Source organism: Podarcis tiliguerta (genome assembly GCF_965153285.1).
Source record: "Podarcis tiliguerta genome assembly, chromosome: 12".
In the NCBI taxonomy this organism is placed as follows: domain Eukaryota; kingdom Metazoa; phylum Chordata; class Lepidosauria; order Squamata; family Lacertidae; genus Podarcis; species Podarcis tiliguerta.
Window position 1 is genome coordinate 59730505 of NC_139545.1, and position 23918 is coordinate 59754422.

General features: G+C 47.0%; 2 protein-coding genes across 3 annotated transcripts in view; one reads left to right on the forward strand and one right to left on the reverse strand.

Annotated features, from left to right (window-relative positions):
* Positions 1-23918, forward strand: part of LOC310660898 (uncharacterized protein) — a 561482-nt gene that overhangs the window by 515029 nt on the left and 22535 nt on the right. The window lies entirely within an intron of this gene.
* On the reverse strand, positions 1980-23906 carry LOC310660845 (uncharacterized protein). Of its 2 annotated transcripts, none has more exons than XM_083406201.1 (8): positions 22915-23906; positions 17860-18367; positions 17578-17659; positions 15158-15645; positions 14903-14960; positions 14554-14636; positions 13015-13141; positions 1980-10423 (listed from the first exon to the last, which is right to left on the reverse strand). In XM_083406201.1, the coding sequence occupies exons 2-8, from the start codon at positions 18274-18276 to the stop codon at positions 8916-8918; spliced, it is 2763 nt and encodes a 920-aa protein (XP_083262327.1). In that variant the 5' UTR covers positions 18277-18367; positions 22915-23906; the 3' UTR covers positions 1980-8915. The 2 variants fall into 2 exon arrangements, with proteins under 2 accessions (XP_083262327.1, XP_083262328.1); XM_083406202.1 differs by having other exon boundaries at positions 17875-18367; positions 22915-23292.

Consider the following 23918-nt stretch of genomic DNA (forward strand, 5'->3'; position numbering starts at 1 on the left):
CCTCAGATGTTGTTGGACTACAACTCCCACCACCCCTAGCTAGCAAGGCCAGAGCTCAGGGTTGTAGTCCAACCACATCTGGGGACCCCCAGGTGGAGAACCGCTTTTCTAGTTGGACCCTTGTTCAAACTTCCCCCTTCCAAACACAAACATTGACCTATGCCAAACTTTGGAGAAACATATTGCAAACATGTTTTTCTCCAGCTCTGCACCTGCCGCTTGAGCCAGACGAGAGGCTAGAAAGTTATTGAGGTCTTGAACCGTCTTCCACTTATAATGATCATAATCATAGTGATTTCTTCTCCTCAAAGCTCAAGAGATATTGCTGGAGATTGCCTAATCACCAGCATCCTGTATAGGGAATTTTTAAAATGTTTTATGCTGTATTGTTTTTATAGATGTTGGAAGCCACCCAGAGTGGCTGCAGCAACCCAGTAAAATAGGTGGGGTATAAATAGTAAAGTTATCATTAGGAAATGGGACATCCCTATTTTCATCGGAGAAATGTTGGAGGGTATGTAATCCCTCCAGGTCTCAGGGGGCCACTGCAGCCCAGTGGGGGGGCTCTGGGGAACTGGGGTCCCAGGCAAGAAATAGAGGGAGCTCTTGGGAATGACAGTGTCTTCTTTCTTTTTTAGGCCTGCTGGGTGCTGCAATGGCCTGAGGAAGAGACAGCCCCCCCCCCCCCCCGAATCTCCTGCAGGGCCCTTGGAAGAAAAACCTCGCAAGCTCTTTCTGCCACAATGGCTAAGCCTGCCTCAGTTTCCTTCCCCAAGACCTTTGAGGAACCTGGGGATGCAGAATGGGGAACCCCAAACAGAGCATAGGCTCCTGGCAGATGGGGAAAGAAGCATTACATGGTACTGTATTTTTCGCTCTATAAAACACACTTTTTCCCTATTAAAAAGTAAGGGGAAATGTGTGTGCGTCTTATGGAGCGAATGCAGGCTGCGCAGCTATCCCAGAAGCCAGAAGAGCAAGAGGGATCGCTGAGCAGCGAAAGCAGTGCTCCCTCTCGCTGTTCTAGCTTCTGGCGTAGCCCCTCAGTCCCTTCCCCCACCTCCCCAAAAAGCCCCCAAGAGCTGTGTTCCCTTTAAAGAGCTGTGCGGAGTGTGTGTGCGGCTCTTGGGGGCTTTTCCCTTCTCCCTCTTCGGGGAAAAGCCCCCAAGAGCTGCACAGACGCTCCACAAAGCTCTTTAAAGCGAGCGCTGAGCAGAAGCTGGGATGCCTACAGGCTCTGCTCAGCGCTCCCTTTTAAGAATCTTTTTTTTCTTGCATTCCCCCTCTAAAAACTAGGTGCATCTTATGGTCACGTGCGTCTTATGGGGCGAAAAATACGGTATCTTTCCGGAGAGGTTTATGAATCGCCTCGAAGGTCCAGTGCTTGATCCCCCATGGAACCACGGGGGCCTAAAAAAAGGAGTGCAGGGAAGCTGAGATTCTCTTGGTCCTCAGGGGACAAACATTGGTGTGTGCAGAGATGCCTTGAGGGCAGATGACACCATGGAAACCCTGCCGGTCTTGGGGGCCCCCTTGCAGCTGGACTGCATGGATCCAGCCCCCTGCCAATGGGTCCCAGGAAAGGAGCTCTCGGGGTGGGGTGGGGTCTCTTTGCCCCTTTCTTCCCCCTTGCCCTTCTCATCACCACACGGCATCTAGATGATCCTCACCCCTTGATCGCTATTCCCGTTCCTTTTCTTAACCCTCCCATTTCTTGAGATGCTGATTTAGCCCAATTGGAAATTTCTGACCCATAGAGCTACGGTGGTAGAGCACCCTCTGCCTTTGTTGGGGTGGGAACATGACGACTCTGGTTTGGCTTCCTGCTCTTTGGGCTCCGCTGGGAAATTGCCTTCTGAAGAGGACAAATACTGGGGTCTGCTACTTAAAGCATTTCCCAACTTTGCCAGAATCTAGCCCTGCAGATTCCTGCATCGGTTAGAAAGCAAGAGATTTCAACCAAGCCAACAAAGCAGATCTGCAGCCAGAGGCCTAAACCTTTATTTGTTGCAACAAAGGTCTCACCCTCAAAGGCGAGCAAGGAAGCCCAAAACAAAGATTACATGAGTTTTTTAAAGTTTCCCCAATTTCCCATAATACATTTCACACAGTGTCATCAAAACATCATGGATATGTCACAGAAGAGGAGTGATGTCAGGCAGAAATCTGAGATCCAGACATGCTCTTCTCAATCATACATTGTTACAACATGTATCTCACACAGACAAATTATTTACATTAGGATTGCCATATCTCAAAAAGTAAAAATCCGGACACAAAAGCTGTTGAGTTTGTTTTGCAAAATCTCAAAAAATGGAAGTTGGAAGCTATTTTTAAGGAAATTTGCCAAAATCTGCACCCTGACACAGGTTGCCGTATGTCCAAATTTTCTTGGACATTTTAGCAATTTCCACCCGGACTCTGTTTCTGAATGCCAATTCTGGCTATGTCCAAGAAATTTTGGACACATGGCAGCTCTAATTTACATGTCCCTTTGACATTCAAACTTGATTGGAAGTTTATCTGTTCAGCCTGGGTCACATTCCACTAAGGAGTTGGGTTTCCCATCAGGCTACGGTGAGTCTGATCTTTCTTCTTCTCTGGCGATCCCTCATAGACGAGTAACATTGTCTTCCATGAACACAGTTTTAACAATGAGTCCGTAAGTGACTGTGGAGGCCAATTCTGGATCCACACGTCCTTCCACAGTGGGGACATTGGTTCCCGGGTGGGAGTTGATCACGGTGTGGATTTGCCAAGCGTGCCTTCCTCTTAGCACACTTCTCCCCTGCGTCCTGAGTTCGAGTGTCCTCAAAGTCCATGACAGCTTTGGTAAAGGCTGTTCTCCAACTGGAGCGCTCGCAGCCCAGTGTTTCCCAGTTATTGGTGTTTATACTACATTTTTTAACATTTGCCTTGAGAAAAAATAAAAAAAATTCCTTCCAGTAGCACCTTAGAGACCAACTAAGTTTGCTATTGGTATGAGCTTTCGTGTGCATGCACACTTCTTCAGATGCATACACAGGAAAGCTCATACCAATAACAAACTTAGTTGGTCTCTAAGGTGCTACTGGAAGGAATTTTTTTATTTGGTTTCGACTACAGCAGACCAACATGGCTACCTACCTGCCTTGAGAGAGTCTTTAAACCTCTTTTGTTGACCACAAGCATTATGCTTTCCATTTTTAAGTTCGGAATAGAGTAGTTGCTTTGGAAGACGATCATCAGGCATCCGCACAACATGACCAGTCCACCAAAGTTGATGTTGAAGAATCATTGCTTCAACACTGGTGATCTTTGCTTCTTCCAGTACTGGCATTAATTCGCCTGTCTTCCCAAGTGATGTGTAACATTTTTCAGATACACCGTTGATGGAATCTTTTGAGGAGATGGAGATGGCATTTGTAAGTGGTCCATGTTTCATGTGCATACAGTAAGGTTGGTAGTACAACAGCTTTGTAAACAAGCGTTTTGGTTTCCCTGCGAATGTCCTGGTCCTCAAACACTCCGCACTTCAATCAGGAGAAAGCTGCACTCACAGAGCTCAGGTGGAGCTGGATTTCAGCCTCAATGTCGGCCCTTGTGGAAAGATAACTGCCCAGGTAGGAGAAGTGATTGACATTTTCCAGGGTTAAACCATTGAGTTGGATTTGTGGCGCTGCAGAGGGGATATTTTGTGCTTTTTGGTGCAGCACTTTGGTTTTTTGGATGTTGAGCGATAGGCCAAGCTTTTTGTAAGCTTCTGCGAAGATATTTAGGATGGTTTTGAGGTCATCCTCTGAGTGTGCGCACACTACGTTTTCCTCAGCATACTGAAGCTCCATGATGGAAGTTTATAATAATGATAATAATAATGATAATAATGATGATAATAATAATAATAATAATAATAATAATTATACCCCACCCATCTGGCTGGATTTCCCAAGCCACTCTGGGTGGCTTCCAATGGAATAATAATAATAATAATAATAATAATAATAGCAATGAGAGATCAAACATTAAAAACTTCCCTAAACAGGGCTGCCTTGAAAAAATCAGATAGTTTATTTCCTTGACATCTGATGGGAGGACGTTCAGCCTGCTCAGATTAAAGAGCTTTCCATTGTTTGATATATGATTTCTACTCAAGTGGGAAGTATCCCTTCAACAAAGTGTCATCTGGTCCCTCTGTTGGGACCAGGACACCTGGTTTGGCAACTGGGAGGGGTGTCCTGAGTATGCGGTGGTCCATCTCAGAGATTATGGTAAACTGTAAGCCGCCCATGTCATGGTTCTTGTCCCCTCCACCATTGGAATGAGGTGAATCGGTCAAACGGGTTTTTGTGTTAATTTATTCAATTTCCCTGTAGACTAATCTGGTACAGTATTGGATGATATTGTGAACTGGTATTTTCCTTTAGTTCGCTTTAGGCCATGGCGGCAATTATCACCTCAGTGAGGAGCCACTTGCCTGGGATTTGCAAAGTCTGAGCTCAGGTTTTGCAGGGCTGCAGAGCCTGCTAGAATTCATCTTCTCCCGTCGTGGCCACTCTTCTGTAGGCAGATCTCACATGTGATTGGCCAGCTGTCCATTAAATTTTGTTTTGTTTAGTTTTCAAAAGGTTACATACTTTACCATCAACAATACCTTTAATTTATCCATTGAGCTGCTCTCCCCTCCTCCATGATGTTCCACGTTTATCCTTTAATGCTGCATATTTTAACTTATAACACTCCACATGTACATCCTGAGTTATTAGCCTTAATGTCTTTCTACTTTTGCTCATATTTCAAATCCTACTCACGTTTTCATGCAATTATAATGGTTCTTTAGGTATTCTATGAAAGATTTCCCATCCTCAAAGAATGTTTCATCATTTTTATTTTTTACGTTTTGCTGTTGGCTCTGCCAGTTCTGCACACTCCCATCATTCTAATAAGCCATTCTTCCTCTTTTCATTTTTGAGCATAAAAATGTATGTCATTGCATACATAAACAAATTTACCAACTGTTTTGGTATATCCTAACAGTTTCTATAATCCCTAAAAGAAAAGCTTTTTTGCAAGTCCACCACATATGGAATGTTCTTTCTGTTGTTTTACATTTCCAACACACACTCGACTTTGTTTTATACATTTTGGTTAATTTATTTGCTGTTGTATACCATCTATAAATCTTCATATAATTTTCTCTTAAAAGTATAGCAAGCTGTGAATTTCCCACAAAGCCAGTTCTATATTACGTCCTAAGTCTCTTGCCCAATGTATCATTACTGCTTTAACCAAGTCATCCTTGGATTCCCATTCCAAAAGTATTTATACATTTTTGAAATTAACTTCTCTTTATCTTCTAATGAACTCCTTTCAAAGTCGCAACTTTGCTCTAAAAAGTCATTCACGATACCTTTCTTAAATATTTTGTTAGCTTGATAATATTGGAAGCAGTCTTGTACTCAGTCCTTGACATCTTCTAGTTTTTTGAGTTTAAAACCAGCATCAGCAAAAGTCAATATATCTCTATAAGTACCCCATTTCCTTTCCATATGAGTTTCCTTTTGGGTACTTGCTTTGATGGGGGAGAGCCATGACAGTGTTTTTCTTCCCAACAAATTCTCACCCAAACACCATAGAGACCATGAGTAGGCAAACTAATGCCCGAGGGCCGGATCCATCCCAATCGCCTTCTAAATCCAGCCTGCAGACGGTCCGGGAATCATTGTGCTTTTAAATGAGTAGAATGTGTCCTTTTATTGAAAATGCATCTCTGGGTTATTTGTGGGGCACAGGAATTAGTTCTTTTTTTTCTTCAAAATATATTCCAGCCCTGCACAAGGTCTGAGGGACAGTGGGCCGGCCCCCTGCTGAAAAAGTTTGCTGACCCCTGATATAGACTCTTTCTTATACTATAATTCAAAAAGTCTTTATGAACTTTTATTTCAGCATACCAGTTACGCATGTCATCCAAATTGCCTAATGTATCCTTCCAAATCTAATAGTCTGACATTTTTAGATGTTACCCATTCTGTTAGCCAAAACAAACAGGAGGCTTCATAATATAATCTAAGGTCTGGCAGTGCGAATCCGCATCTTTCTTTACTATCCATCAGTATTTTATATTTAATTATTGGCTTCTTCCCCTGCCAGATAAATCGCAGATGGGGAGGAGTCAGAGTCTCAGTCCTGCTGGCTCTCCTCCTCTCACACCTCGCTCCCAGAGAGTCCTTCATGTTGCTCAGCAAAGGGCCAGTCAGGGCCAGAAGAGGAGCTCACTCCCACGTCGCAGTCTCCATCTGTTGGGGAGGGCTCCAGAGTGAGAGGCTGGAGGGGGAAGGCACGACCAGAGGTCAGTTTCCAGCAACATCTCAAGCTGAAGGAGTCAAGCCTGGGAGACCCCGCTGTTACTTTCTGTGAATCAAAGTCAATTGCATTCCTAGCCTCCAGCCTTTTCCTGACCTGTGGAGACACAGCATTTCCCTGTCAGCCTTGTGACAATGGGTAAAAATTGTAGGAGATACCACAGTGACCTTACTGCGAGGGTCTCCTATAGACCTCCAAGCCAGACTGAAGACTTGGATGACGCCTTCCAAGAGAAGATTCCCACACATTTGAAAAAGATACAGTAGTAGTCATGGAAGACTTCAACGACCCCAATATCTGCTGGAACTCAAATTCGGCCATGAATGGAAGGTCTGACAAATTCCTCTATTGCCTTGCTGACCGTTTCATTCCTGAGAAGGTGGAAGAAGCAACAAGGGGGTCATCTTTCTTGGACCTGTTCCTCACCAATAGCAAGGAACTGATTGATGAAGTCGAAGTACTGGGAAACTTGGGAGAAAGTGATCATCTCCTGGCTTTCATGATACAGAGGTAAGGAAAAGTGGAGTGTAGTCAGACATCATCATCATCATCATCATTTTTTATACCCCGCCCACCTGTCTGGGTTTCCCCAGCCACTCTGGGCAGCACCCAACAGAATATTAATAAAAAGCAATCAAACATCAAACATCAAAAACTACCCTAAATAGGGCTGCATTCAAATGTCTTCTGAAAGTTCTGTAGTTCTTTATCTCCTTGACATCTGATGGGAGGGCATTCTACAGGGCGGGCGCCACCACCGAGAAGGCCCTTTGCCTGGTTACCTGTAATTTCACTTCTCACAGGGAGGGAACCGCCATAAGGCCCTCGGAGCTGGACCTCAGTGTCTGGGCAGAACAATGGGGGTGGAGATGCTCCTTCAGGTATACTGGACCGAGGCCGTTTAGGGCTTTAAAGGTCAGCACCAACACTTTGAATTGTGCTCGGAAATGTCCTGGGAGCCAATGTAGGTCTTTCAGGACCTGTGTTATGTGGTCTTAGCAGCCGTCTAGTTGTTGCATTCTGGATTAGTTGCAGTTAATGGGACACCTTCAAAGGTAGCCCCATGGAGAGCGCATTGCAGTAGTCCATGCACTCTGGACTTTAAGAATGCCAATTTCAAAAAGCTTAAGAATACTGGGTGAAATCCCATTGTCAGAAATATTCAGGGAAGGGTGTCCAAGATGGATGGGAGTTTCTAAAAGGAGAAATACTGAAGGCCCAAATGCATACAATTCCAACAAGAAAGAAAAGTGGGAGGCATCTAAGGAGACTGGTGTGATTGCATAAGGAGCTGATATTTAAGAAGGGCATACATAATAAAGGGAATAAAGGGGAAATCACAAAGGAGGTGTATAGACGAGTAGCCAGCAGTTCAAGGGTGAAGGTCAGGCAGGCAAAAGCTCAGACTGGTGAGCTTGACACTGATGTCAGGAAAGGCCCTGGAAAATATAACTAAACAGTCAGTCTTTGAACACTTAGAAAAGGTGGTGTTATTATTAAGACCCAGCGTGGCTTTCTCAAAAAATAAGTCATGCCAGATGAATCTCTTTTCTTTCTTTTTGATAGAGTTACAAACTTGGTGGATCAGGGGAATGCTGTGGACATAGTGTATCTTGATTTCAGTAAGGCTTTTGGCAGAGTCCCCCATGATATTCTCATGAAGAAGCTGGTTGAATGTGGGTTGAATGGGGTAACTGTTAGGTGGATTTGTAGCTGGTTGACTGACTGAACCCAAAGAGTACTCATTAATGGTTCCTCGTCATCCTGGAAAATAGTGACAAGTGGGGTGCCGCAGGGATCTGTCCTGGGCCCGTTGTTGTTCAATGTCTTTTTAAATAACTTGGATGAAGAAACTGAGCAGATGCTTATGAAATTTGCTGATGACAAATCTGCCTTAGTCAGACCACACCTGGAATATTGTGTTCAATTCTGGGCACCACGATTTAAGAAGGATGTTGACAAGCTGGAAGGTGGGCAGAGGGCAACCAAGATGATGAAGGGTTTGGAACTAAGCCTTACGAGGAATGGTTGAAGAAACTCGATATGTTTAGCCTGGAAAAGAGGAGAATGAGAGTAGATATGATAGCCATCTTCCAATATCTACAGGGCTATCTCGTGGAAAAGGGAACAAGCTTGTTTTCTCCTGCTCTGGAGGGTAGGACTCAAACCAGTGGCTTCAAGTTACATAAAAGTTCTCCGTGGTGTTAAAATCTCCTTTCTTATATCTTTGGGTCCAACCCTGTGGAGCAAGAGAAAACAAGGAGCACCACCAATTTGCAACTTGGAGGCTTCTGAAGCGGAAGTATATGAATTGCTTGCCAACGTCTTCCCAGCATCAACAGCAACCTCATCACTGCTTCCAAATTGCCATTGACCCTCCTCCCAGACGTGTCATGGAAAAGCTATTCAACATCTATGCCAATGACTTGCACCTTGCGTGTATAGTATGAAGAAATATTGGCACTGAGGGTGGGCTCCATGGTACTGAGCCAAGGCTGACTTACTTGCTGGGATGCCGAAGGACAAGAACACTGCTGCAATCCTCAACTGCATACTAATTAAAGTTTCTTAGAATTTCATACACAGGCATCGTTGGTTTTCTCTCTGCTGTGAGTTATCTGGTGAGCAGTGAGATGCGACTTCCGACGGAAGCTCTTTCCACATTCCAAGCACTCATACGGTTTCTCCCCTGTATGAATTTTTTGATGGGCCATGAGACTTTGCTTCCAGGTGAATCTCTTTCCACACTCTTGGCACTGAAATGGTTTCTCCCCGCCATGAATACGTTGATGACTATTGTATCCTGTGCTTGTATTAAAACTCTTTCCACATTCGAGGCATTGATATGGTTTCTCTCCGGTATGAATGGTTTGATGGCAAGCAAGATGGTGACTGCGATTGAAGCTCTTCCCACATTCCGAGCACTGATAGGGCTTCTCCCCTGTATGAATTCTTTGATGGGAAGTGAGTTGGCTGCTCTGACTGAAGCTCTTTTCACAAAAGGAGCACTGGTAGGGTCTCCCCCCTGTATGAATTCTTTGATGGGAAGTGAGATGGCTGCTCTGACTGAAGCTCTTTTCGCAAACGGAGCACTGATAGGGTTTCTCCCCGGTATGAATTCTTTGGTGGAAAGAGAGACCGGTGCTGTGACTGAAGCTCTTTCCACATTCCAAGCACTGATACGGTTTCTCTCCTGTATGAATTCTTTGATGGGTAATGAGACTTTGCTTCCAGGTGAAGGTCCTTCCACATTCCAAGCATTTAAACAATTCTTCCCTGCTGTGAGTTCTTTGATGGTCAGAGAGAGTGGCGCTGCGATTGAAGCTCTTTCCACATTCCAAGCACTTGTAGGGTTTCTCCCCTGTATGGATTATCTGATGGGCAGCGAGATTGGACCTCTGACCGAAGCTCTTTCCACATTCCACGCACTGATATGGTTTCCCCCCTGTATGAATTCTTTGGTGGGAAAGAAGATGGGCTTTCTGACCAAAGTTCTTCCCACATTCCAAACACTGATATGGTTTCTCTCCAGTATGAATTCTTTGATGGGCAGTGAGATGGCCGCTTTGACTGAAGCTCTTTCCACATACCAAGCACTGATAGGGTTTCTCCCCTGTATGAATTATTTGATGGGCAGTGAGATGGGTGCTGTGACTGAAGCTCTTTCCACATTCCAGGCACTGATACGGTCTCTCTCCTGTATGAATTCTTTGATGGGCAGTGAGATGGGAACTCTGACTGAAGTTCTTTCCACACGCCAAGCACTGATACGATTTCTCCCCTGTATGAATTCTTTGATGGGCAGCGAGGTGGGCACACTGACCGAAGCTCTTTCCGCATTCCAAGCACTGATATGGTTTCTCCCCGGTATGAATTCTTTGATGGGAAGTGAGATGGTGGCTGTGACTGAAACTCTTTCCACATTCGAAGCACTGGTAGGGTTTATTCTCAATGAGATTTTGATGGGAAGTGGAATCGGAGCTCTGACTGAAGCTGACTTCACACTCTGAATATTGATATGTCTCCTCCACTGTGTGGACTTTGTCATCGTCTTCCTTGTTCTTAATTTCTAATTCATCACCACCTGCAACGGAGAAATGGATTAGAACCTCAGGAAGACAAGGAGCCCTGAACGTCCGGTTTACCGCCTAATGGTGACGGATGGTGATTTCGCTTTCTCCTAAGCAGCTCTCTTGCTGAGAGAGTGTTGGGAAACGCACTGGGGCACTGTGCATCCCATAAACACCCAAAGGATTTATTTGGGTTCCAAAGGGTCCAGCAGCGTAGGGTGGGATCTCTCTCCCGTTTCTCAGCTCTGAAAGAAGTTGGGGGTGGGCTGAGACTGAGCCGCAGACACAAGGCAGCAGCAAAACTCCATGGCGAGAAGCCTTGAGCTCCATGCAGTAGCGGTAAATCTTCCATAAAATGGTAAAAGCCAAAGATGTTTTAATTTGATTGGGCATAATTTAAAGAAATTCAGAATTACTTTGGCACGAGGTTGGAGTGTAAATAAAGGTCTGCTCTGGCTGTGGGGTTTTGATCTGCATGCAACTAATTTGCGGGGGGGACGGACGGACTTTGGAATATAACGCATAACTGCTAAAGACTAAATTAAGAACATGAATTTATTTTTTTAGGAGCTTGTGAGAAATGATCCATTTATTTTTATGTGTGTTGGAAGCTGCCCAGAGTGGTTGGGGCAACCACTTCTTCTTCTTCTTCTTCTTCTTCTTCTTCTTCTTCTTCTTGGTTAGGAAGAATATCAACCATAAAGATGAATGTGCTACCAAAAATGCTATTTCCCCCCCCCCAAACAATTCCAATGATCAGCAACACAGGATGCTTCAAGGAATGGCAAAGAGATATTATGAGATTTATCTGGCAGGGGAGGAAACCAAGAACGAAATATAAATTACTAGTGGATTTGAAGGAGAGTTGGATTCTCCCTGCCAGATTTAAGATTATATTATAAGGCATCCTGTCTTTGCTGGTTAAAGGAATGGTTGACATTGGATACTACTCAGGTTTTGGATTTTGGAAGCGATATCAGTGGGGGAAAAAGGAGTCTGAAGTGGGACTGGGCAACATGTAGGGATTTATTAACAGAAAAGGACTGGGAAATAACCTTAAAGAGGTTTGAAGAAGTAGATCAACAAGTAACAGATTGGTTACAATATTTTCAACTTAATGAAATTTTCAAGGTGGATAAAAAGATTGGGTTTTTTTTTAATCAAACCTCGCAATTTGAAAGAGTTACTAGGGAATAATGACAAAGTGATTTCCAAAATGTATAAATTATTATTGGAATGGGAGATGAAAGGCGAGTAGGTGAAGTCGGTCATAATTCACTGGGCAAGAAATGTAGACCATAATATTGAAATGGCCGCATGGGAGAAGTTGTGGAATGTAGATTTTAAGTTTACAGCATGTTATACACTGTAAGAAAACTACATGATATAATTGATGTATAGATGGTATTTAACTACTAGTAGATTGGAAAAATGTATAAATAAAAAAACATATGCTGAAACTAAAGAAAAAGAAGGTACTTTTACTATATGTGGTGGTCTTGTAAGAGAGTAAAAGCTTAAACTGAAAAAAATGTTTGAGATAACTTTTAGTAAAAACCCAGCTGCTTTTCTTCGAGGGGTGGTAGGCACTGAGATTCCAAAACACCAAAAAAAAATTGCGCATGTATGTCACAACTGCAGCTAGAATGGTTTTTGCCCAGAGATGAAAAGAAGATGAAGTGCCAGCCAAGAAAGAGGGGCTGGCTGAATTAATGGATTATGCCAAAATGGCAAGGTTTTTATTAAAGATTGGGGGAAATTTGTGGAATATCTGGAAAACTCATCTATGCAAATAAGCTCACTAGCAGGGTTATCGCAATACAAGCAATTAAACATATTAGGAGAAAATAAAGAATAACAAAAAAATGGAGTAATGTGGAAAATGCAATATTAAAATTAAAAAGGAGCCACAAAAGGGGAGGAGGGAAGTCAAGTATATGCGTATTGGAAATGTATGTGATTTGTGTTTTTGTAGTCTGTATGTCTGTGAATTTTTGAAAAACCGAAAAATAAAAATGATAAAAAATACAATTTAAAAAGAGGAAACCATGGAGCCCCATATCACTGAAGGATGCTTATTAGCATGAATTGTGATAGAGGAAGAACAAAGGAGCCAGATGCAGAGTCTTTCTACAGGGCTGGCGGCCTTTGTTGACTGGCATTAACAGGCATATCTATGGGAAACTGAGATCTGAAAAGCCTGGCTCTTATCTGGGATGGATTTTGTTTGGCCCAGTAATGGAATCCAAGCCATCTCCAATATCAGTCATGTCTTTGGCCAACCAAAAAACTGGCAGAAGAAGAAACAAGCCCAGAAAACCAGACAGAAGCTGCTTCAGGTTCCCTCCGCGCCCTGACGCCTATCTTTAAAAAGGCCTGGGCAGTAAAGACCAGCCTGATCAAGATTTAGAAAGACAAAAGTGGAGGAAGAAGATGCACAGACCAAAGAGTGGAAACCCCTCCATTCAAGGTTTGATGTGGGGGGGTCAGCATCCCAGATTCAAACAGGCGGCACAGTGGAGCTCCAGCAAAATCTGGGGAGTTCATCACCTAGAGATATGTATGGAATTTCAAAAGGGGTCTTGTGATCCATCGGGGGCCTTACCCAGAGAGTCCAGGATCCCATGATGTTCCTCCATGACTTCCTCATGCAGAGCTCTCTGGTCAGGATCCAGCAACGCCCACTCCTCCTCTGTGAAATGGACAGCTACGTCTTCAAAGCACACCGGACCCTTCCAGGAAAAGGAAAAGGATCTTCCTCTTAGACAACACACTGATTACTCCATATGGCTGTTTTCTGCCTGATCATAGCTTTGTTGTTTTCGTGGAATTGCTTTACATTTCAATTATACTTAATGTCTTAGAAGAGGGGCTGGCAAAGTTTACCGGCCGTGGGCCGGATCACTCCCATGGAAATCGTCCGTGGGCTGGACTGGCGCAGCACAACGCCAGAAATTGCATCTGCACATGCCCAGATGCCAGAAATTGCGCCTGCGCAGAAGCGATTTCCGGCATCTGGACCTGCACAGACGTGACTTCCAGTATCTGTGCATGCGCAGACACAATTTCCGGTGCCGCTTGGTGAGTCCCCGCGCCATGCTGTGCTGGTTTAGCGCAGTGTGCGGGTGCCTTGTCAAGGAGGCAGCTCTGTTCAGGGGCGGCACGTGGGCCAGTAAAACGGTCTTTGTGGGCTGCATCTGTCCCATGGGCCACACGTCGCTGACCTCTGTCTTAGAATCATAAAATCATAGAGTTGGAAGCGACCCCGAGGGTCCTCTAGTCCACCCCCCTGCAATGCAGGAATCGCAGCTAAAGCATCATTGGCAGACGGCCGCCCAACCGCTGCCGAAAAACCTCCTGAGGGAGACCAGTCCACTGTCCAACAGCTCTTGCCGTCTTAATGGAATTCATTTACTGTGTGTTTTAATGATGGGTATTAACCTGTAGGGATGTGGGTGGCGCTGTGGGTAAACCACAGAGCCTAGGACTTGCTGATCAGAAGGTCAGCGGTTTGAATCCCCGCGACGGGATGAGCTCCCGTTGCTCGGTCCCTGCTCCTGCCCACCTAGCAGTTCAAAAGCACATCAAAGTGCAAGTAGATAAATAGGTCCCGCTCCGGTGGGAAGGTAAATGGCGTTTCCTCTGGTTCGCCAGAAGCGGCTTAGTCCTGCTGGCCACATGACCCAGAAGCTGTACGCCGGCTCCCTCGGCTAATAAAGCGAGATGAGCGCCGCAACCCCAGACTCGTCCGCGACTGGACCTAATGGTCAGGGGTCCCTTTACTAACGTTTGTGTAAATGGGTGCAACTCCACATTGCCTTCCTTCTTCAAATCATTCTGCCTGCAGAAGCATTGCTAGGCAGAAAGATCCCCTCTGTTTTTGGAGGGGGCGACCCTCCCGATTCCCTAAAGCCAACTTCCAAGGAATCACGGAGACGCAGGGAAAAGGCGGAGAGCAGGGGCAGCCCCGTGAGGGGAATCTGGAATCCCAATTCTGTTCCTTACTCTCAGCACAGAAACCTTCCCCAATGGCGTTTTCATCCTTCGTTGAGGGCATTTTTGACAGAAGCCAAGAGGAGGAGAGAGATTCGTTCCCCCTGGCAGCCCCCCCCCGCCTCTTTCCCCGCAAGGCTCCTTCCGCTACCTGATCTGCTTCCACAGCCGCTGCTTCCTCTCTGCTGCCAGGAGAAGACGGACTTGGAGGTCTTGCTGGGACCCTTCTGTCACCTGCGAGAGAGAAAGGTCAGTGGGGAGCCCTTGATCAGTGCCTCTCTCACTTCAGATGGACCTTTGAGAAAGAAGTCTCCCCTGCTGAGCGCATTTTGATGTTTGCACCCACTTCATATCTTAGTTGGGCAAAACTAGCTCTCGCCTCCTTTGGGCTCTTGGTCCCAAGCGTCTTCCACAAAAGATTAAAAGAACCCACAGATTAGTTTCAAAAGCCACAGAATGTGACCAAACCAGGGGGACGGGACACCCTGATTTCTTCTTACCCAATGGCCTCTCTCTGTTGTCAGATGGCGTCCTCTCTGCCTCAGATGAGTCCTTTCCCTGAAAGAGCAGGAAGGGTTCAAAACGGGGAGAAGGGTTAGAAAAGAAACAGCAGAGGCTAAATCTTTTATGGGTACCAAATAACACTCATGGGACGCTTTCCAAAAATGGATGAGCCAAGAGTAGAGAGTGTTGAGATGATGTTCTCCCTCCTGTTCAGACCCCCTTGGGAGAATCCAGAGGACAGTCTCTCTCACCTGCTTTCTCTCTGCCTGCTTCCTCTCCTCTGCCTGACTCAGGAGGAATCCTTCGGCCAGGGCCACCGCCTGGGAACTGGTCTCCGCTCCACATTCCCTCACCCAGCTCTCCATCTCCGGTGGAAGGACAGCCAGGAACTGCTCCAAGATCACCAGGTCCAGCATCTCAGCTTTCGTGTGCCTTTCTGGCTTCAGCCACTGATGGTAAAGGCGGTAGAGTCTTTTGCAAACTTCTTGGGGTCCTTCAGTCTCCTGGTAGCAGAACTGCCTGAACTGCTGGCTCTGCACATCTGAGCAGAGAGTGTCCTCCTCACCCAGGATCTTCTGCACTGAGGTTTTCCACAACCCCCCATTTTGGATGGCCTGGCCTCTTCCTGCTTCTGGGCCAGTTGACTCTTGCTCATCCAAGAAGCCTCCAAGAGATCGGAAAGAATCCCTTTCGTCTTCTGCTAAGTTCCGCCTGTCCAAAGGAGATGTGCTATCAAATCCTACAAAGCAAATACATTGTTCTGTTATAAAATCGAAACATGATCAGGAGAAGAAAAGTGCTCACTCAAGAAGCATGGATGAGTCTTGAGGAACCAGGGCTGGACTGCACCACAGCTGTCAGGGAACTGCCATCAGTGCCGGAGGGAGAGCGCAAAATCCAGAGGGATTCCAGAGAGCGTCCCGGAAGTGGGAGAGGCAGCCCGTCTTCTGGGGAAGAGAATCAGCGTAGCTCCAGTGGAGAAGGGGGGCAGATGGGGGAAGCGGCGAGGCGGTCCCATGACTCCTTGCCGGGGACCAGCGGGGAGAGTAGGGGTCCTCCGTTGCCCACGCTCTCCTTGCGCAGAAGGCTTTCGCGCAGAGAGAGTAGGAGAAGACTAGGCGTCAAAGAGCTTCTTTGCTGGAAGAAGTTCAAGAAACGCCCACTGACAGATTCTGCCAGCGATTGAGACAGCCACGGGTGAGTGGCTGTCCGGACAGGAAAGGTTCACTCAGGCAACCCAGCCAGGTGTTGGCACCAGCTTACGCATGAGCAACCCCTAGAACCACTATGACAGCCAAGAAGAAGAAGAGGAGGAGGAGGGAATTTATAATGCAAAACTTGGAGGCAACTGAAGGGATTTCTGTGAGGTGACACAGCCTAGTTGCTCCTGCCTTTCAGTGTTTTCAGTCAGTGAATGAAGTCAGAACAATGACTGACGAGTTGGTCATTTGCACCGATTGTGCTTCATTTCCTAGCACCTGGAATCCCCAACATTCTCAATATACACTACCGGGGTGAGGTCCCTTTTTCTTTACTCTGAGGGCTATATATTTAATTCCTGACCAGCCCCTTAAGGGCCATGTGGGCGGGGCCAAAGCAAGCACAGTAGGAGTCGCCCGCCTTTATGGGCAACCAAATTGGCTTTAGCATAATAACCAAATTTTTATGCTTATCCAGTGATCTACAAATGACATGAGAAGGCTCGGTCTATTTATTTGTATGCTTTATTCGTCTTACGACCCTTGTTTATAAAACCCAATAAAAAGCATGGTTGGTTTTTTTTTGAAAAGAAAAGGACAGGACAAGACAGACACCCCCCCAGGCCGCATCTGCACTGCATCTGCAAAGCAAGATCCACTCGCGTTAAAGAGCCATGGAATTCCTCCAAAAAATCCAGGAATTGTAGCTTGTTAAGGATGCAAACAAGGGACACGGGTGCCGCTGTGGTCTAAACCACAGAGCCTAGGGCTTGCCGATCAGAAGGTTGGCAGTTCGAATCCCCGCGATGGGGTGAGCTCCCGTTGCTCCGTCCCTGCTCCTGCCAACCTAGCAGTTCAAAAGCATGTTAAGTGCAAGTACATAAATAGGTACCTCTCTGGTGGGAAGGTAAACGGTGTTTCCGTGCGCTGCTCTGGTTGGCCAGAAGCGGCTTAGTCCTGCTGGCCACATGACCCAGAAGCTGTACGCCGGCTCCCTCGGCCAATAAAGCGAGATGAGCGCCGCAACCCCAGTCGTTCGTGACTGGACTTAACTGTCAGGGGTCCCCCCCCCCCCCGAGTGGGTGAGCAATCTGTCCTCCTTCTCAGGGAACTCTGGGCAGAGGGGGCTGGTGGGAGAGGGTCTCCCAGTAACTTAGCACTGGGCGGGGCTGCCTCTCCCCCCCCCCCCAACAGTACAGCTTTGCTTCCTTCCCCCCTTGGGTGGCGAGGCCTCCAGGGGTTCTCAGCAGGGCTTTCTGCTCACTTTCAGAAGATCCTCTGGACGCCTGCCAGGCTGCATGTCTGAACGGGAGCAGATGCACCAGCCATCGACATTTTAGTTGTGCAAATTACATCTCGCGGGATTCCTCTGAGCTCTTGGCCCCAAGGGTCTTCCCACCAAAGAGTAATCCAGGGATTAGTTTCCAGAATGTGACCAAACTGAGAGAACCCCCCCCCCCCATCCTCCTTACCCAGCGGCCTCTCTCTGGCGTCCAACGGAGTCTTCTCTGCCTCAGAGGAATCCAGGCCCATTTCTGCAAACAGATCCTTTCCCTGAAAGAGCAACAAGGATTCAAAACAGAGAACAGGGAGAAAGATTAGAAAAGGAATGGTGGAGTCAAGCACTTTAGAGTTAACAGACATCATTCCTTGGAGGCTTTCCAAAAATGGACGGGCCATTAGATGAGAGTTTGGGAATACTCTCCCTCCTCTTTGGAGCCCCTTGGGAGTATCCAGAAGAAAGTCTCTCTCACCTGCTTTCTCTCTGCCTGCTTCCTCTCCTCTGCCTGACTCAGGAGGAAACCTTCGGCCAGGGCCACCGCCTGGGAACTGGTCTCTGCTCCACATTCCCTCACCCAGCTCTCCATCTCCGGGGGAAGGACAGCCAGGAACTGCTCCAAGATCACCAGGTCCAGCATCTGATCTTTCGTAAGCCTTTCTGGCTTCAGCCATTGACAGTCAAGGCAGTAGAGGCGGCTGCAAACCTCTCGGGGTCCTTTGGCCTCCTGGTAGCAGAACTGCCTGAACTTTTGTCTCTGTGCATCTGAGCTGAGGGTGTCCTCCTCACCCAGGATCTTCTGCACAGAGTTTTCCCAGATTCCCCCACTGCTCTCGGTGTTGATAGCCTGGCCTCTTCCTGCTTCTGGGCCAGCTGAGTCTTGCTCATCCATCCTGGCTCTCAGGAAGTCTTCAAGATATCAGAAGGAAGCCCTTGTTCTTCTGCCCAGTTCTGTCTGTCCTAAGCAGAGGCGTCTGCAAATCCTACAAAGCAAATACACGTGAAATTGAAACATGGTCAGGAGACGAAAGAGGTTCTTTGAGCAAGCGTGGATGAATCTCTTTAGGAACCAGAGCTGGGCTGCAATACAACCCAGACTCTGAACTTTCTTTTTCAAAAAGGGAAAAGGAGAAGCCAGCATCTAGCTCTCTTAGAAGGAAAGTTACTATGCAAAACGTGCAGCAAACAACGGGAATTTCTGTCCGATGAGTCCGCCTATTTGCTCCTGCCTTTCGGTGTTTTCTGTCAATGGAAGAGGTCAGAACTGTGATTGACAAGCGAGTCATTTGTAGAGGATGTACAGGACACTGGGCACCAGGCAAGAGTGGGGGTCCTAACCCTGGAGTCCTTTAGGGTTGCTCTCCCTCGCACCCCCACTTGGAGGCTCATTTCTCTTCTTTCCTTTTAAATATATATCTTTATTGTTTTAAAATAGATGCATTTATGCCAGGAAAGCAAACAAACCAACAATCAAACATACAATCAGATAAACAAACTATAAATTGACAGACAGTAGCAATATATGAAACAACACAATTCTTATAACTAACATCCTTTGTACTCCCAATTATGTGAACGATTGTAAAACTTGTAAAACAAGAAATTGAAAATGACTTCCAATTAGTCTCGCTGTACTTTATCTGTATACCGCACAGTTATATATTTCTTATATAGCTTCTGTTAACTTCCCTACAAACTTATATTTATACAGTGCAAGGTTCAGTCTAATTCTGCCAAGAAGTTTCCTTTTATACCGTAATTTTTAAAGTATTCTTTAAAAATTCTCCAATCCTTATAGGCTATTTGTCTTGTTTGGTCTCTTATCCTTCTTGTTGTCTTTCATAGCTGCAGGTCTTCTTCCATTAGGATTTGCCAATCTGCCGTGTTAGGTACAGTGGTGCCTCGCAAGACGAAAAGAATCCGTTCTGCGAGTCTTTTCGTCTTGCGGTTTTTTCGTCTTGCGAAGCAAGCCCATTGGCGGATTAGCGCTATTGACAGTTTAAGGGCTAAAAACGGCTTTTTAAGGCTTAAGGGATTAGCGGTTTTGCTGCTAAAATGCTTTTAGCAGCTTAGTGCTTCAGAAAAAGGGGTTTGGGAGCGGGGAAAAAATTCAAAATTTTTCGTCAATTTTCGTCTTGCAAAGCAAGCCCATAGGGAAATTCATCTTGCGAAGCGCCTCTGCAAACGGAAAACCCTTTCGTCTTGCGGGTTTTCCATCTTGCGAGGCATTCGTCTTGCGGGGCACCACTGTATTGCTCTATTTTTCCAATTTCTTGCTACTAAGATTCTGACCACTGTTATCCCATACATGAACAAAGTTCTTTTCGATTTCCCTTTTTCTTTTGGCATTATACCTAATAGAAATATTTCTGGCATTTTTAAAATGTAAATTTGAATAATTTTTAAAGTTCTTGATATATCGTATTTTTTGCTCTATAAGACTCACTTTTTCCCTCCTAAAAAGTAAGGGGAAATGTGTGTGCGTCTTATGGAGCGAATGCAGGCTGCGCAGCTATCCCAGAAGCCAGAACAGCAAGAGGGATTGCTGCTTTCACTGCGCAGCGATCCCTCTTGATGTTCTGGCTTCTGAAATTCAGAATATTTTTTTTCTTGTTTCCTCCTCCAAAAACTAGGTGTGCCTTGTGGTCTGGTGCGTCTTATGGAGCGAAAAATACGGTATGTTATTCCAAAATACGAAGATGTCTGTACACTTCCACCACATATGCAAGTAAGACCCAATTTCTCTATTACATCTCCAACGTACAGATGATCTATTCTTGTACATTTTAGCAAGTTTTTCTGGAGTTTGGTGCCATCTGTACATCATCTTCATTATATTCTCCCTGAGGCCGTAAATTTTATATCTTCCCCCCATAATTTCCCCCATTGTTCTATGTAAATATTATAACCCAGGTCTTGTGTCCATTTCAGCATTACGGCTTTCACTTGCTTGTCCTTTACCTCCCATTCTAATAGTAGATCATAGATCTGTGAGATGTATTTTCCTTTACTTGGGTATCAATTCTTTTTCAAATTTTGATGTTTCTTTTGTAAGGCCTGTTTATTTATCCATGATTAATCTCTGATGTATTTGAAAATATTGCAGCCAATCCCTCAGATACCCTTTAATTTCTTCATATTTTTTCAACGTGGGTTCATCCTGCTGTCCTTCTAATAATATTCGGTATGTGGGCCATTCTCCTTCCATATTCTTTTTCTTAACTGCCAATGCTTCTGCAGGTGAGGTCTTGAAGGCTCATCTCTTTCCTGCTTCCGTCTCATTTTCTAGCCCTGGGAATCTCCAGCACATTCAAGACACACTACTGGGGGGGGGTGGCATCCCTACTCTGAGGGCCAGATAACAAGCCCCTGAGGGCCACGTGGGCCAGGCCAAAGGGCAGCACTAAAAAGCGAGCGCAGAAGGGGCTCACATTCCCACTGGGGTTGCAAGTGCCCATTCCAGCTCCGGCTCCTTTGCCAGCCAGTCCCCTTGGCTGGGCTCCCTTTCTTTATGAATAGCATTTCTTTCCCCCCTTTTTCTCCAAGGAGCATCCATGGGTCTCCCCCTCCTCATTGAAGCCCACCCACAATTACAACCCTTGAGAACACATTTAATTCCTGTTTCAAAACAGCTGCATTGGTGGTCCCTTCATTTCCAGGTCCAATTCAAAGTGCTCACAGGAGGACTTCACTGAGGCCCCCAGATATGTGAAGAATCCCCTTCTTCCCTACAGATCCTTTTGGTTGTGAAATTTGGCAGAGGGGGCCCTCTTGGTAGCTTCACTCCCTTGAGAGTCTTGGGTGGGGGTGGCCCAAGAGAGGGCATCCTGGGGGCAGACTCCCCCTTGGGGGATTCCCTCCCCACACAGGCACCTCCCCCTCTTTCCCAAGGCCTCTGACAACGGAGGACCCAGCCTATTCCTCTGATTATTATTTGTTTTGACTTTATAAAATAATTTAAAATGGTTACACTCTGCTCTGGAACAGCGGTAATAGTAGTGAAAATACCAACAAACAATAATAATAATAGTAACATAAAGCCTCAAGCATGGAAGAAAATAAATAAAGTCTCAGGTGTTTGGCTACGTGATGCTCATTGTTATCTGTTAATTGCTCTGTCCTGTTGGCCCTTTTTCTGCTTTTGCTTAAACCTATTCACAAACCAAGAACTCAGACACTGCCTGACCTCTAATAATGAACTATATGTTGTAGATATTCCTATCAACTTATTGCACAATTTTTGTGATACACAAATGAGAAGACTTGGACAATTTATTTGTATCCTTCATTATTCCCTTGAACCTTGCTATAAAGCTCAATTAAGGTTATTCCAAAAAGACAACGCACGCTTCCAGCACCCCCCCCGCACTGCATCTGTAAAGCAGGATGAGACCCCTTTAAAGAGTCCATAGAATCCCAGGAACCGAAGTTCGTAAAGGGTGCTGAGCGCTGCTGGGAGAGGTTCCCTCGGAGTGGCTAGGCAACCGTCCTCCTTGCCAGGAACTCAGGAATTACAGCTGGTGGGAAGAGGGTCTCCCAGTAACTCTCAGCTCGGGGGGGGGGGGCTGCCCCTTTCACCCCCATCCCTCCCAAGGTTCCCTCCCTTCCCAGCAGGTCTTGGATTCCTTGGGTGGGGAGACCTCTGGTGGTTCTCTGTTCAGGGCTTCCTGGCCAGTCTCAGAGGCTGCATGTCTGAACGGGCGCACCTGGGTCAGCCAGGAGTCTGGAGAAGACCCCTGTCTGATGAACGGGGGGGGGGTGGGGAAAGCTTTCCTTCTAACTGGAGAAGGGAGGGTTCGCTTACAACCGGAGGAACTCTGCATCAGAACATGAGCCCTACAGGATCAGGCCAAAGGGGCCGCCTCTTGAGTGCCCCCTCCTGTTCTGGGAAGCCCCCCCCCCCCGCAGGACTGGAGTGCAAGAGCCCCCCTCTCTCCCCACGCTTCCTTCCCAGCCCCTGGCCCTCGTGCCTTGCAGACCCCCCAGTCGCCCTTTCCTCCTCCATCTCCCTGCCTCCTGTGGGAGGGAGTTCCAAAGGTTTAACTCTGCCCTAAAGGAAGCAGCTCTTTCTGGTCTCCATCTTCCAACAGCCTTTCTCGACTGACTGCATAGGGGTTTTTTTATTCTTGTGTATATTTTATGTCAGCTGTTTCTCTCTGGCTTCAAATGCCGTTCATAAATGTGACAGATGCCAATAATAATAATAATAATAATAATAATAATAATAATAATAATAATAATATATTTATACCCCGCCCATCTGGCTGAGTTTCCCAAGCCCATTTCTGAATGGGCTTCCTTTGCCTGCCGTTATCCGCCCCCCCCTCCGAAAGATCCCTCCCCAAAGGGTATAGCAGCAGCCTCTTTCTCGATTCCCAGGCAGACGAGGCTGGATGATCTGCTGCAGATCTGCTGCCCCTGACTTGGGGGTCTCCCCATGCATGAGATGGACGCCCCCCCCCCGCCATGCATCTTCCCCTGCCCCCCCTCTCCCCAATGCACCCAAAGGGGGAGCAGAGAGAAGACTCACCGGATCCCCGGAGGCGCCTCCTTTGCAGAGGTGACAAACCAACCGCCCCCCCCCCTTGCAAAAAGGGACTTGGCTGGGAGGGAGGGGCTGTTGCTTTGGAGGACCTGCCCCTCCCAGCCTTGACTTCCTGTCCCCTCTAGGAAGGCAGCTCCGTTCCTCTTAACCCTTGCCAAGCCGTGCGCCCTCAGCTCACCCTCCTCTCGAGGAGGGCATTCATTTTGGGTCAAGAGAAAGACTTGCAACCAGCTCAGCATCCTTGGGCATCAAATTATGCCAACCACAGGAATAATCATCCATGTAAAAACTTCAGATTACACCCGCCGGTCCCCTTGGCAGCAGCTCCTCGTGCTAAGCTGCGCTGGGTGCCAAGCAGAGGTGGGTAAGCTGCGTGCCCAGTTCAGCTGGGTGCCAAGGGCAGGCGGCTGAGGATGCTTGGAGAGGGAGAAGGAGGACCCTCATCCACTCCCCTGCCCCAGGAAACACCTGCCCCGGGTTACCTGGCAGCTTCCCCCTACCTGGAACCCCGGGGGAAAGACCAAAAGCTTAAACCCAGAAACAATGACAATGCCAAGGCACAGCGAAGGGCGGCTCCGGGGCATGTGCAGAGTGCGGAGCCTTTTCACCCACCCCTCGATCACCACTGGCCCTGCGGGTGGGGAGCCAGGTGCCCTCCTGGTAGTTGGGCTCCAGCCGCCATCCCATCCCTGGAGTTGGGAATCTGAAGCAGGGGGAGGGCGCCCGGTTGGGCAAGGCTGTCCAGGTTTACCCAGCAGCCACGTAAAGGCACTTTGCCCACGCCTAGAGGCACTCTCTCCCCTCTCCTGAGCCACAGTCGCTGCTGCCCAGTGCAGGATATGGCAGCTGCTCTTGCGCTTGCCCCCTCCTGCTCTCCGAAGCAGCGGGTTGGACTAGATGACCCCCGGGGGTCCCTTCGAAGCCGGCACTTCTGCAGACTCGCCCCCTCCAGCCCCGAGCGCGCCTTTCTGCCCGCGCTCTTGCGCACC

Bases quoted from the DNA above. Each gene is read 5' to 3' on its own strand.
- LOC310660845 (XM_083406201.1), bottom strand. From the start codon at position 18,276: ATGGATGAGCAAGACTCAGCTGGCCCAGAAGCAGGAAGAGGCCAGGCT. The intron at 14,961-15,157 runs GTGAGAGAGACT...CTGCTCTTTCAG, and splicing joins AGCAGGCAGAGAGAAAGCAG to GGAAAGGACTCATCTGAGGC. The intron at 10,424-13,014 runs GTAAGGCCCCCG...TCTCCGTTGCAG, and splicing joins TGGGATCCTGGACTCTCTGG to GTGGTGATGAATTAGAAATT.